Source organism: Falco peregrinus, chromosome 7 (genome assembly GCF_023634155.1).
Source record: "Falco peregrinus isolate bFalPer1 chromosome 7, bFalPer1.pri, whole genome shotgun sequence".
In the NCBI taxonomy this organism is placed as follows: domain Eukaryota; kingdom Metazoa; phylum Chordata; class Aves; order Falconiformes; family Falconidae; genus Falco; species Falco peregrinus.
The window spans coordinates 54,539,513-54,552,935 of NC_073727.1; the positions used below are offsets into that span (position 1 = coordinate 54,539,513).

The following is a 13,423-nucleotide window of genomic DNA, read 5'->3' on the forward strand; positions in this document are numbered from 1 at the left end:
AAAACTCCACAACCTTACTGGGCAACCTGTGCCAGCACTCAGTCACTGGAAATGGTTTCCATAATTAGTTGTTCTATTACCTTCCTAGGGATCAAGGTGAGGCCGACCAGTCCATAGTTCCCTGGGATCTCCTTCTTGCCCCTTTTTGAAGATAGGAATGGCATTTACTTTCATTCTGTCTTCAGATCTCTCTCCTGATGACCATGATCTTTCAATGACACTTGAGAGTGGCCTCACAATAAACATCAGCCATCAAGGAGCTGGAGGCACACTTCAAAGAACACAGAGCTAGGCTCTCTTCAATGGCACCCAGAGACAGGACAAGAGGCAATAGGCAAAAGCTGAAATGCAGGACACTCTGAACATCAGAAAACACTTTTTTTCTGTGAGGGTGACTGAGCACTAGTACAAGTTGCCCAGAGACATTGTAGAACCTCCTTCCTTGGAGATATTCAAAAGCCATGTGGATATGGTCACGGACAACCAGCTGTACCTGCTTGAGCAGGGGAGTTAGACAAGATGACCTCCAAAGATGCCTTCAAACTGCAATCATTACATGATGCTGATTAAGCAGCAAAGGCATTATTATAACTTTGGGCAAGTCTGTCTTTCAAACACCTTGGACAGACAGAAACAAAAATGAAGCACAATGTGTTTCATCTCTCTGCTGTTCTCCTTCATGGTCAGATGTGGCATTGCAAGATTTTGCCCTCAGTTAGGCTCCCACTAAACATTATTAATTGTGTAGAGTAGATACCTCCCACAACTCAGCCTCAAGCATGTTTTTTATTGTCTCTGCCAGAGCCCCAGTTGTATTGTTTGTGATTTTCAGAGTCCCCCAAAAAATACAGTCCTTCTCAGTGCCTTTTCTTATAGTCACATACAGACAATGTTGATACAAATATTTGAAGAAAAAGGTTCTTTTTAATCTTATAATTGTAAGATGTAACAGCATCCCATGAAAGAAAATTCCATGAGAAAAATAAACAAAATACATATATCCTCTGTCTGACCTGAATATGCCTTCAGGATCACCCTTCTTCCTGAAGCAGAGCACTGGCCGTCAGGACTAGTAAGACCTCATTCTCAGGACCTGTAAAAGCTAACTTCCACAATGAGGTGTTTCTTCTTCACAGAAGAGTCTCCTAACAAATCACTGCAAACAACTTCCTCTCAAAAGAATTTGACTTATCTGCACCTGTGACCAATAAATCACTTACTCCACCTATAGATGGATGCATAAGAAGTAACAGGGTACTGTTAACAGGTAATTTCCAAGGCTTTCACTAATCTTTTCTCCGCTATACCACAGCAATATAAAGCAATGTCTGAGTCACATGACAATGCTACTGTTTCTTGTGCTACTACAGCCACAATAATCAATAACATCCTGGATTCTATTTTCTTAATTGTTTTCCTGTTCAACTTTTCCATTATAATCAGGGTGTATGTTCTATTACAAGTATAACTACCTCCCCATCCCCTCAAAATTATGCTCCAAAAAGACATTTTAAAAAACTAATTCTGATTAAACTTTTCACAGAATCCACTAGGAACTTTGTTATACAATCTATTAACTCTAGATATCTCCAGGTATCACAGCAATGGAAAAAAAGTGGATAACAAATCTTAGAATAAATAGATAGGCATTGTATGCATAACTAGCTTATTCTAGGAGTTCTCATATTTCAGGCTTTATTTTTTCTTTCTCCCGTGGTTTGTGGGTTTTTTTAAGTAGCAACAGGTGGTGATCAAACTTATTTTGGATATTGCAAGCTTTATGTGGCCAGCTGGCATGCTGTCCAGCCTCCTAAGAACGCTTTTCTGGTCAGAGCTTTACAGGGGTTACCATGACAAACATCTGGTAATTGCATGGGACAGCGAACAGCCAAGTTTTTCCTATGTTCTCCATTGTACAGCTTTTAGTCTACATTCCAAAATATGTATCTTTTTATATTGCAAACAATTTGCTGAATATCAGGGAAAAAAAAATGTAACATGCTTTCTGTCTTTGTAAGAGAAAGATACCAGAATGGCACGTGTCTATAAATCAGGGAATGCTCTCACAAATCAGCCTATTTCATTCCAATTGCTGCATTAAAAAAAAAACAACCAACCTTGACTACAAACCAAAGTCGTCTTTTTTTTTAACCACTTTTCCTTGTATTCTATTACTTTGCCTCAGCACTGTGGTATTCATTCAGAGACCCTTCAGTACCAGGAGATCCACTGAGGCTCTAGAAAATCTGAGTATAGCTTAACATTAGTAGTAGCTACCTTAGACGTTCTGTACACATGGGTTTCATTTTAAACATACACCAAACCCTTCACATCCCTATGTGTGGGTTGAGTATGGCTCAGCATGCTTTCACCAACAACATCCAGCACAGACCACATTCTCCATCCTGTACACTTTCATGCATCCCTAGTCCCAAACTTGGAGGAACTCTAGCCCCTGCTTTGTTCCTTTTTCCCTCAGAATCCAGATAGCAAGACTCAAAGCTCCATGGAAAAAAAGATGACAAATCATGGGATCATCACATTCAGAAAAGACCAAGAATTTATCACATTCTGAGTATGTGTATATGTGTATCTTGCTCAGGATGACGCCAAGCAAGTTACTTCACAGTGGACATGCAAACTGAAAAATAACTGAAAATTGAGGGGCTATTCGTTCAAACTGCATATCTCACCCTAAGGCTCAAAGTGTAACTGTTAGAATATGTATGAGATGAGTTCCATGTGGCTGCAGAAATTCTACTAAAATATGTTGCCAGGGGAGCTTATGATCTAGTTGCACAGGATCATAATATTAGTTGGAGATTTTACCTTAATGTCTAAAACTATCTTTATACAATTGGCAAATCTTTTCAGAGACTGATAGAGGGTGAAACTGATTTTCCCTGGGAGTGTGCATCAAAGCATTATCATGCATCTGAATATTCTGCAGAAGAAATTCACTATGTCCAAGTAGTCCAATATTCTTCAAATATCTTCACAGTTGTCCAATAAGCACCCACTGCCTTTATTCCAGGGGAAAAAAAAAAAAAAAAAAAAAAAAAAAAAGATGAGGAATGGCTATTTCAGCAGCAAAGAACATAACAGCAGCTGAAATTCTGTTCCTTTACTGTTCAGAGTGTGAGTCAGAGGCAGGCTGCTCCTGCCACCAAAGATGTTAGTGGGTGGTGCTTGTGAGCTCCTCCCAACACCTTGTCTCTGCCAATCCCATAACCTGCATCAGTAATTTAGCAGCTGTCACATCTACCTCCCCACACCTACCATAGCAGCAGCCCAGACCTCTAAACTGGGCTGTAATAACTCTTCCCTGGTGTCCCTACCTCTGGGTAAATAACAAGCATATCTGACAGCATAGTGCAACTGTCCCATTCCTTCCTTTTAAATTAATTCCCAATTTCAGCTGGTTTTGTCCATCCTGCTCTCTTATTCAACATTACATCGGTTCCCCCAGCAAGTTTCCCATTCCTGTATTTCTGTGGCAAGTAGAGAAGAGCAAATGCTAATTTCATAGAATCACAGAGTCACATCATGGTTGAGGCTGGTAGGTAGCTCTGCAGGTTACCTTATCCAACCTCCCTGCTCACACAGAGCCAGTGGCACTTCACTGATGCTAAACAGATGGGAAGCGTCACCTCCCTCGGCCTGCTGGCAGCAGTCCTCCAGATGCAGCCCAGAACATCATTAGCCTTCTTTGCCACAAGGGCACATTTCTACTTCACGTTCATCTTGGTGTCCTTTTCTGAAAAGCTGCTTTCCAGCTAGTTGCCCTCCCAGCATATATTGGTGTCTGGGGGTTGCACTTGGTGCCAAGGGGACTTTGCACTTCCTCTTGTTGAACTTCATAAGGCTCCTGTCAGCGCATTTTCACAGACTGTTCAGGTACTTCTGGATGGCAGCACATCCCCCAGTGTATCAGACACTCCTGAGAGTTTTGTGCCACCAGCAGACTTGCTACACTCTGCCCCATCATCCAGATAGTTAACGAAGATGTTGAACAGGATTGGAACTAGTACTGTTGCTCCCTGGGATACACTGTTAATTACTGGCCTCTGGCTAGATTTCATGCCACTCGTCACCACCCTCTGAGGTTCCCATTCAGACAGTTTTCAACCCTTCTCACTCTTCATCCAGCCCATATTTCGTATGCTTCTCTATGAGGGTGTGATGGAAGATGGTGTTGAAAGCCTTACTGAATTCATAGTAGACAATATCCACTGCTCTCCCCACATCTACCAAGCCAGTAATTTTATCATAGGTGTTTATCAAATTAGTCAAGCGTGACTTCCCCATGGTAAATCCATGCTGACTACTACTGATTAATTCCTTGTCATTTATGTGCCTGGAAAGAGTTTCCAGGATTAACTGCTCCATCACTTTCCCAGGGATTGAGGTAAAGCTGACCAGCCTGTAGTTCCCTGGGTCCTCTTTCTTGCCCTTCCTGAAGGGCCTTTTCCTCAGAAATTTATAGAAACCATGTCTTCTTCCTCAGCTACAGATAGGAACAATTATGAAATAGATATTGTAAGGTGACATTTTAAAAACACCCAAGCTGCAGCTACAAAGATAACTTGTGCCTTGTTTCATCTCATATTCTGCCAAATGCTAAGTGTCTTAGATTGTCTGCTGTTGATGCAGGTGGTCCTCCTTCAAAGGGAAGGCAATGGATGATCAGAGCAGAGAAAGTTTTTTCATAGAATCACAGTCACAGAACATGAAAAGATCTGAGCAACTCTTCACTCACTCAGAAATGTTTCTGAGACAACCTCTGCAAAATCAGTAAATCTTTATTCAATTTTTAACCTAGCTTGAATGATCAGCAGACTCAAATGTTGATTGTGCTCACAATCTAGCAAATACATCAGTGTATGGCTTCCCTGCACAAAGGTATTGATCTTGCATTACTTCAATCTGTTCATATAATACAGTACAGAGCCGTGTATATATTACTTATATTACTACCCCTTTCAGAAGTAGAAGGCATTATTTCAAGTTAGGAGTATTGCTTAAAACATTAAGCAGCTTTTGGGTTACAATTAACTACGTGGATCACATGCTTGGTAATTACCAGGACCAACTTATCAGCTCCTTTTTTTTTGGAGCAGAAACAAAAATAAAAACGTCACAAGGCATTCCTTAGTGTGCATTTTGCAGACCTACGCACCTTATGTGAGAAATAAATGTAACTGCGAATATGCACATCGTAGTGCAGCAAGAGCATAGCTACTACAAAAGGAGAAATAAATAGGAAGCCAATGGTGGTCATGGCACAGTGTTGTCACTGACCAGGGCACCGTCCCACCACAACTGAATAGGGTAGGCAGAGTAGTATGCTGATAACAAGGTCCACTGGCAATCCCAGAAAAAGAGAGGTGATGAACCAGGTCCAGAGTCCATCCCAGGAGTCCAGCCAGGAGCAGCAGCAGATGGAGCCAGATAGATGGCTGAAGGCAAGATTGGAACATGGTTCCCCTGGAGAGTGGATGCAAGGCAAACTACCTACAGAGTAGGTCAAGATCCATGCAAAAAACAAGGCCAGAGGCAGGACTTGAGACCTGTACACTGACAACATCGTTCAGGCAAGGACTAAATGTCCAGGCCTGAGCTTAAATGTAGCTCCTGAAGCAAGGAGCAGAGTGTGCGTGGATGGGGGTCCAAGGCTGGTCAGGGCAATTAGTGCCCAGTGGCATGCTCAGGGACCTCACAGTGCAGCCTCTAACTTGAGTAAAGATACACCTGAAAATCTGAGACCAAGCCAGGCCATAAAATTAGTGTCACAAAGAAGGATGAAGCTTTACTGCACCAGGACTTCAGCCACATTATACTGATGAGCAAGGCAGGTCCACATCAGTGTCTAAAAGCTTTGCAGAAGATCTGAAATCTGCCTTGGGGAAGAAAAGCTTATACTACTTCACATTCTAGAACCTCTCAGGAAAGTGACTCTTTGCTATGAATCTTGCAAGAGAACAAGCAAACTGCTGCAGAAATCTGGACAGCTGATTTTTCTCAGTATCAGCCAGTCATGAAGATGAGGGTATTCATGTAACTTTGTCAGTGAATGTGAGCTGGTGCTACCACTAAGTGTTTAGTCAATATTTTCAGTGCATTTAACAAAGTGAAGCGGGTAACACCTTGAATTGATAGTTTCCTCCTAACATCGTGAATGAAAGTGACTTCCTTTCTTCTGGATGCATTAATGCACAAAATTATCTAATCTATAAGTGGGAGAAAATGAGAAATTGAAAATGTCTAGACTAGTAAAACAGAATTTAAAACTGTCATGTGAAATTTAAGTGATACAAAACGTATTGAAGCAGCTGGTATTTAGTCTAGTCTACCATTTTGGGTTGTTATGGGTTTACTGTGTAAGGGAATGGAGTTTTCCTTAATTCCTAAGTTTCTACACTCTTTCTGTGCATTGGTTTTATAGCACTAGACTGCTGAAATATATCTGTCCCTCACTGCCCTCTATGTTGGTGAACGTAGTCACTAGAACCAGGCAGGATTGACAGACAAGGAGGCTTAATGTATTAGAATTTTCTGATATACCTAGCCTGGCACACCTATATGACTCACCAACGTGTGTCATTCCAAACGAGACTTTCCCAAAAGATTAAAATTAAGTGGTGGATTCAACAGGTACATATCCCTATGAATCATTGCTGGATTGCTAACTTCAGAAGGAGTTGTGATGTCTCTAAAATCCATTCAATAGAAGGACAGCAGGAGGTAGAATGGTAATGTTTCTTGTCTTATGGACAATTAAGAGTCTACAATGTTTCATCATAAAGAACACATAGTCCTTCAAACAATGTAAGCATGCGTTAGCCTTTTGTACCTCCTGATCATTAAGTGTTTGTCTGACTCCTGGTAATCCTGAAGTTGGTAACTGTAATATTCTCATTCAGATCCCCATTGTACCACAGTCCAACTCCTGTGTTCACTGTTTCCACCTTGGACTCAAGAGAAAGTTTTTTTACTTGTTCTCCAAGTAGCTGTTCTTTTAGACCAGATAGATTTAAAATGCTCTTCACAATGTCTTGGAATTTGTTCAAAGGTCATTATCTTACCCTAATGCATGTATTCATAAAGCCTCATAGTTCATTATCCTAACCTGGCAGAAAAGTAGAGTTGTTTCTTCTTCCAAAAACATCTCTTTGGTTCTTTATTCATAAGTCTGCTTTGCAGATTGTCTGGAGCTTTTCTCAGGTATACTTATAAATGAGGAGAATGCAGGTGAAGTATAAAAATGTTCAAAATCTTCAGATGAAACTTTAAAAATCCATGCATTTCAAAGCAAATGAAGCAGGAGTCTGAGTAAATCCAAAAGTCACTAGCAGTGTCCAAGATTCCCTCATTTATTGGCAAGATGACCTGGCTGCGTGAGGTTGGCTGACAACATCAGAAAGTTAAAATGCCTTTTCTTGTACCACCTTCAGAGGAACCCATAAGACTTTCTGGCACTCTCTGAAGCAATCTTGGAATGCCTCCAGATCATCAGTAGTGAAAGAGACATAAAGATTCACAGCTTTATCCAGAAAGAATGATGAAAATGGAAGTTGCAAATTACTTCAAGAACAAAAGAAAAGATAAGTTAAATGATTTTTTTTCTGGGTAAAAAACGTAGCTTAGTAATACAAACTGAATGGAAAAATTCTTGTGGAACTCACTGCAAAAAACCCGCAATATATTCAAAACCTATAAAACTGCAGGCCAGGATAACATGTCTGAAGATTTACTCTAAGCAAAGATCAAAAAAGAATTTGAGCATCCCACTATGATTCCTCCGTCAGTTAAGAGAAAAGGAACGCATGTCAGAAGAATAAGAAAAAAGGAACCATCACTAAAGAAATTGAATAAACAACTAAGAATCCCAGAGAAATTGTGCAGAGTCAGTCTGAAAATTATTTCCCATGCTTTCAACTGCAGCTTTCAAGAGCACCAGGCTGGAGGATTTTTCCCTATTTAATCAGAATTTTGTACTTTACAGTATTGTTAAAAAAAGTAACAATGGACAGAACTCATTAAGGGCAATAAGCAGATTAAACAAAAGCAAAACAGTTTTCACTGTGGATGTCTAGGGCAAATACTTAGAACAAAATCAACAAACAATCAAGTTGAGATCTTGCAGTTAGTGTTACTATCCACAACACTGCAAACAGTATAAATGAGAAGGTGGACTTACCTTTGCTATATTTCAAGAACACTGGATAAAGATTTTACTAAACAAAACCTATTATGGCAAACCCAAAGCAGAAACAAAGAGAGGTCATTCCAGAGGGACCATTCAAAACATAGTAATGGCAGATGCACCAACTTTACAAATCAACAACTTTAAAAGATTAAAGGTACTGGCCCATCATAAGATTGTTTAGGAACTAATCTCTCCTGTAAGCACCCAACAGTGCAAGGGATGGACTGGATTTGATTGGACAAGACCTATGAACAAAAAAAAGCAAAAGTTTTCAGTCTGTGTAACTGCATAGTAGACCTAACACTTCAATGGAGACTTGTTCCAAGTTCAGATAGAGCTTTCCAAACTCACCCATTTCAAATTTATTTATGTGAAAAACACCTGGTGAACACATTAGGAAAAAGTGAACAGTTTTCTTCCTTATGAGAACTCAAGAATAGTTTTTAAAATACAGAAGATTCAATCTCTGGTCTGAGCAATGAGAGAACATTTCATTTTTAAAAACTGGGGGGTGGGGTTGCTGAAAGTTATTAGCAAGTGAAAAATAATGCTTTATTTTCTCTATTTCTTCTCCACAATAGTTACTACTATTGATCACTGTGTAATGTGTAACAAACACACACATATACATAACACCTAATAAGCACCCTTAAAACATGTCATTAAGGACTTGAATTACTTTTTTGAAGTTTGGCTACTAGAACTCAGCAGACACTAGAATACACTGACTTAGCCAAATTAAATATAGAGCAAGAACATATATAAATTATTCCCCTCTTCCCAGGACATATTCATTTAATTGATTGTCCAGATTTTACACTTTAACTATTTTACCATTCACCTGCTCTTACTTATATTAGTATTTAGAAACAAAAAGACAGATAAGTGATCTGTGAAAAGCTTTCTACTTTTTCATTACTCTTCAGCAACACAGTTTGAGCAGCTTATTAGAAAAACATAAGAAGGTAACAGATTCCAAACCCAGAAGTCTCTAGTTTCATTACTTTCTGACATTCAGCACAGGTAATACAGCAATGCTTTTGGCAAGAACATATATGCCCCCTATAGATTTAACATATTCTTGCCACAGAAAGGTGGAAATAAATGAAAGGCTCATTAGGCATTTCCTAAATAGAAAATTCAGTACTAGAAAAATTATATTAAATCTTTCAATAAATATATGTTTACATGCACAAAAAGCAAACGTAATTATTCTTTAAAACTTGAACATCATCCTGCTCAAACACCTTTTCTTTTAAACTTAATTATTCTAGCCTGCACAACAGAGATTGACCCAAGTATTTCTTTTCCTCAGCAATGTTCCCTCCGGGTACTCTCTCCCTTTGTCCGAGAGCTTTCCCAAGCACAACACTGAAAGCTTTTTAGAAAAAGTGTAGCATTTTATTCTGAGTTTATGATAACATATTATGCAAATCTATAGCATGACATACATGATTTGTAATAATGTTGTTACAAATATATTTGTATTTTAAAAGCTGGATCATAAATTTTACCTCCTTTAGCAGCAATGACATGCTGTTTTGGAAATACCATTAGCATTCAGTTCAACATACTATTTTATTATACAATTAGATCTGCAAAGGTAGGTAAAGATGGGTGATAAATCTTGACTATTTAATGGCTTCCACATAACTAACTACAACTGAGGAACGAACATTTTGTCTGGTCTCTTAAAATCAGTAAATTCCAATCAGCCTTTAATTTTCCCTTTTAAAGGCCTGACTGTAGATCTGATTCCACATAAAAATTTCTACAGGTATATCACAGCAAGTATGACAACTCTGAATAAAGACAAAGCATGGCTTTTTATTCCTAGGTGCATAATTCAGCCTTACCTCAGTGTTCTTAAATCCCACAGTTTGATGCCATCACCTGCAGCTGTTGTCATGAAAAGGTTGTAAGCTTCGGGTTGCTGAGTGCTGAAGGATGATCCCTGTAAAATATGAAATCAGTTTCAGATAACTATTCTTGTGGCTTTAAATATTTATAGAATCATAGAATATCTCAAGTTGGAAGGGACCCATAGGGATCATCGAGTCCAACTCCCTGCTCTTCACAGGATTACCTAAAACTAAACCATATGACTAAGAGCATCGTCCAGATGCTCCTTGAACTCTGACAGGCTCAGTGCCCTGACCACTTCCCTGGGGAGTCTGTTCCAGTGACCAACCACCCTCTCAGTGAAAAATTTATTAAACTTAAAAAATAAACAATACATGTTTGTTAGATTATGTGAAAAAAAGCTTGTCTGCACACAAAGAAACTTGTGCAGAGGAAAGCTGGCATGTGGAGGGACCCCAATAACCCAGTCAGAGAAACAGAGCACTGCCTTGACTCCTCTCCTGTTGTCTCGGGACAGCCATGAGCCCTTTGGTCCAGGGGTGGCACCCGCCATGATGAGTCAATGGGAGTGGATCTTTGTGTCATCTCACAGACTGACAGGATGTTTAGAGGAGGAGGCAAGGGCAGGGAGAGGGAAGGATCAAAGAGCAGTCCAGCATTTAATTGTAAGACATATTGAACCTTGGCATAAGTGGGCACATTTTCCATTGACTTCAGTAGTAAATGTGCTCATTTATAACAGGACTGATTTTGGCTTCATACCTTTAAATAATTAAATCCTGTCTATCTTTAAACTTCTGAGTTTTTAACATCCGCGTTGGCAAATCCTGGCCTTTTTGCTGGCTACAAACTTCTTTCTCCAGGGAACTAAATATAAACAGTTAAAGCTCCTTCTTTCCTTTCCCCACCATTCACATTCTTGATTTGGCTGAACACATCACAGAAACCTCAAGGCCATTTCCCGCAATCAGTGCTTGACTGCCAGGAATCTTCTATTCATTATTAAAACTGGTGTGTATAGCTGGAAAATACTCTAGCATTTAGTCAACAGAATTCTCCCAAAGGCCAAGACAAAGTGGGCCACTCATCGTTAAAGAGACTATAGGAGCTTTCACTTACTTTAAACAGATTTCATTCCTAAACTAAGGATTACCACAGCCTGCTCTAACAGATGAATTAAAATGCACTGCGCAACAGGTTTCTCAACAAAGTCTTCACATTCTGACATCAGCTATGTATAACTATTTAAAAAAAAGACTAATTATAAAAGAGAAATACAGTAGTTGTCTAAAGGATAGTATTCATTAAAAGTTACAGAACACCCTTTCTTTTTGTGTTTTTGAAACTTTTACTCACTACCTCTTTCTTCAGTCAGCAATGATCACAGAGTCCAATACAAAAAGCTCTACAGACACATACGCATTTACTTCATGCACTACTCCTTTAGTTTAGAATACACTAACAGTAATAAAGGTAAGAATAAGTGTAATCCCTTTGTTTCTTCCCTGCCCTGACATTTTGTCAGTAACATACTTTACTAACATAATGCTATACTTGTATCCTCAAACTACATTTGCTACTGAATATTGCTGTGGCAGGCAAAAAAATATATACGAGTTAGGATAATATGCAAACTGAATTTTATTTATCCCTTTGTGGTTTTATAGTCCATTAATTTATGATAACCTATAATTTATGTGAATCTAATGCAAAAAGTAGCATATTCCAACACACACTTCAAACAATATTCTTTCATTCTGACAGACAAATCACTTGCCTATGCCCCATCATCTTCCTTATCCAGCAGTGCAATACCTTCTCAGCTTCTCTGTAGACTAACCACATTGCAACTTCCACATAAAATTTGGCCCCAAGAAGAACATGGTTAAACAGAATCCCCATCTCATTTGCTAATTCCATATGAACACCATCAATATAATCAGAACAGTGCAGCTGGCTTATGCTAAAGGCATGTCTCAAAATACACTCCACATCTTCCAGGCATGCACATACCTTCAGAAAGATTTGCCACTATCGCTAGGAAAAAGTTAACTGACTGAAACTTCTTAGCTGTCCATTTTTCAGCCTTCACATCATGTACATTTCCTAATGAATGGGCAAATTAATTTTGAAATAAAAGGGCCTGGGAGGAAAACTAGAAACTTTGTTATTTCTCTGAAAATGAATGTAATGTAAAAACTGTGTTTGCTAGGAGAACATAATACCATGCAAATATTTGTGGTTGATACTGATACATTCCTGTTCAAAGAATATGTTTTGTACCACTGCAAATGTATCACTAACACTAAAGCTCTGAATCTTTGAGGTCTGATCTCAAATTGCCATCTATTTCTGGATCTCAGAAGTTCCTAAAGTCTAAGACAGGAACGCAATTTTGATATTTCAACCAATTCATTTTACTACATTTCTTAAAAGTTAGTATACAAAGCAATGGCACCATGAGAAGACACATAATACTTTGGGAATTGTTAATAATCAGTTTTCATCAGGTGATCTTATGCATCAAACCAAAATTTTCAAGTTGGAAATCACTAGAATAAAACAGCTTATAGAAGTGTAAATCAATTATTATTAGCTTAGGGTATTCACCTTGTTAGGCTTGGTAAAAGATGGCTAAGGACTACTTACCAGTGAGGTGAAGTTACTACAGCCAGAAGAGCGACATCTGCTCTTGCCTCAGAAGATGCTTAATACATCACTTGGGCCTAGTGTACACCCTGCACTAAAATACTATAAGGAATTCTGAGAGTAGAATCTGATAATCAGGCACAGGTGCAGGGAAAAGAGTGGAGGGTCCATCAACACCAGCCTATCATTGAAAAGTGGGAGATCTCCACCAGTTTCCTCAGGCTGAGGAGAACAATGAACCTCTTTCCCCTAGTTCCTAAGCAAACTCTGAAAAGTAAGAGCCTGCAGCAGTATCACCACATCTCCACAGGACCACGTATTTAGCCCAGTTTCCTGATGAAATGATGCTTATGCAACTGTACTGTTTGCTGATTCCCATCCAGAATTTTTTTTAACCTGCTTCAATAATTAAATCCAAGAGATAAAGGTCTGATGATAACTACCTTTCCATGAGATACATGTAAATAAGTAACTAGCAGACAAAAACTCAAACCAGCACAGCCATCAAGGAAAGTGATTTAGTTTGTCAAGCCATTAACCAGCCAACACACAACTAATTTAGAACAGGTGTGCAGTATGGCATGCCTCTCAGTCAACTAGTAATAAGGACATGACAAGAAGATAAGGTTGTGAGAAAGGAGTGTTTAGGGAACAAAACTGGAAGTGTATGTGGTGGGGAGGTGAAGATTATAAAGAATTTAA

At 39.0% G+C, this 13,423-nt stretch overlaps 1 protein-coding gene across 1 annotated transcript in view; it reads right to left on the reverse strand.

The window, feature by feature from the left end:
- The window catches only part of WDR27 (WD repeat domain 27), a 130,403-nt gene that overhangs the window by 75,918 nt on the left and 41,062 nt on the right, over positions 1-13,423 (reverse strand). Inside the window, exon 21 of the mRNA XM_027777499.2 lies at positions 10,066-10,163. Within this exon, the coding sequence (XP_027633300.2) occupies positions 10,066-10,163 (98 nt within the window). The remainder of the gene's footprint in view (positions 1-10,065; positions 10,164-13,423) is intronic.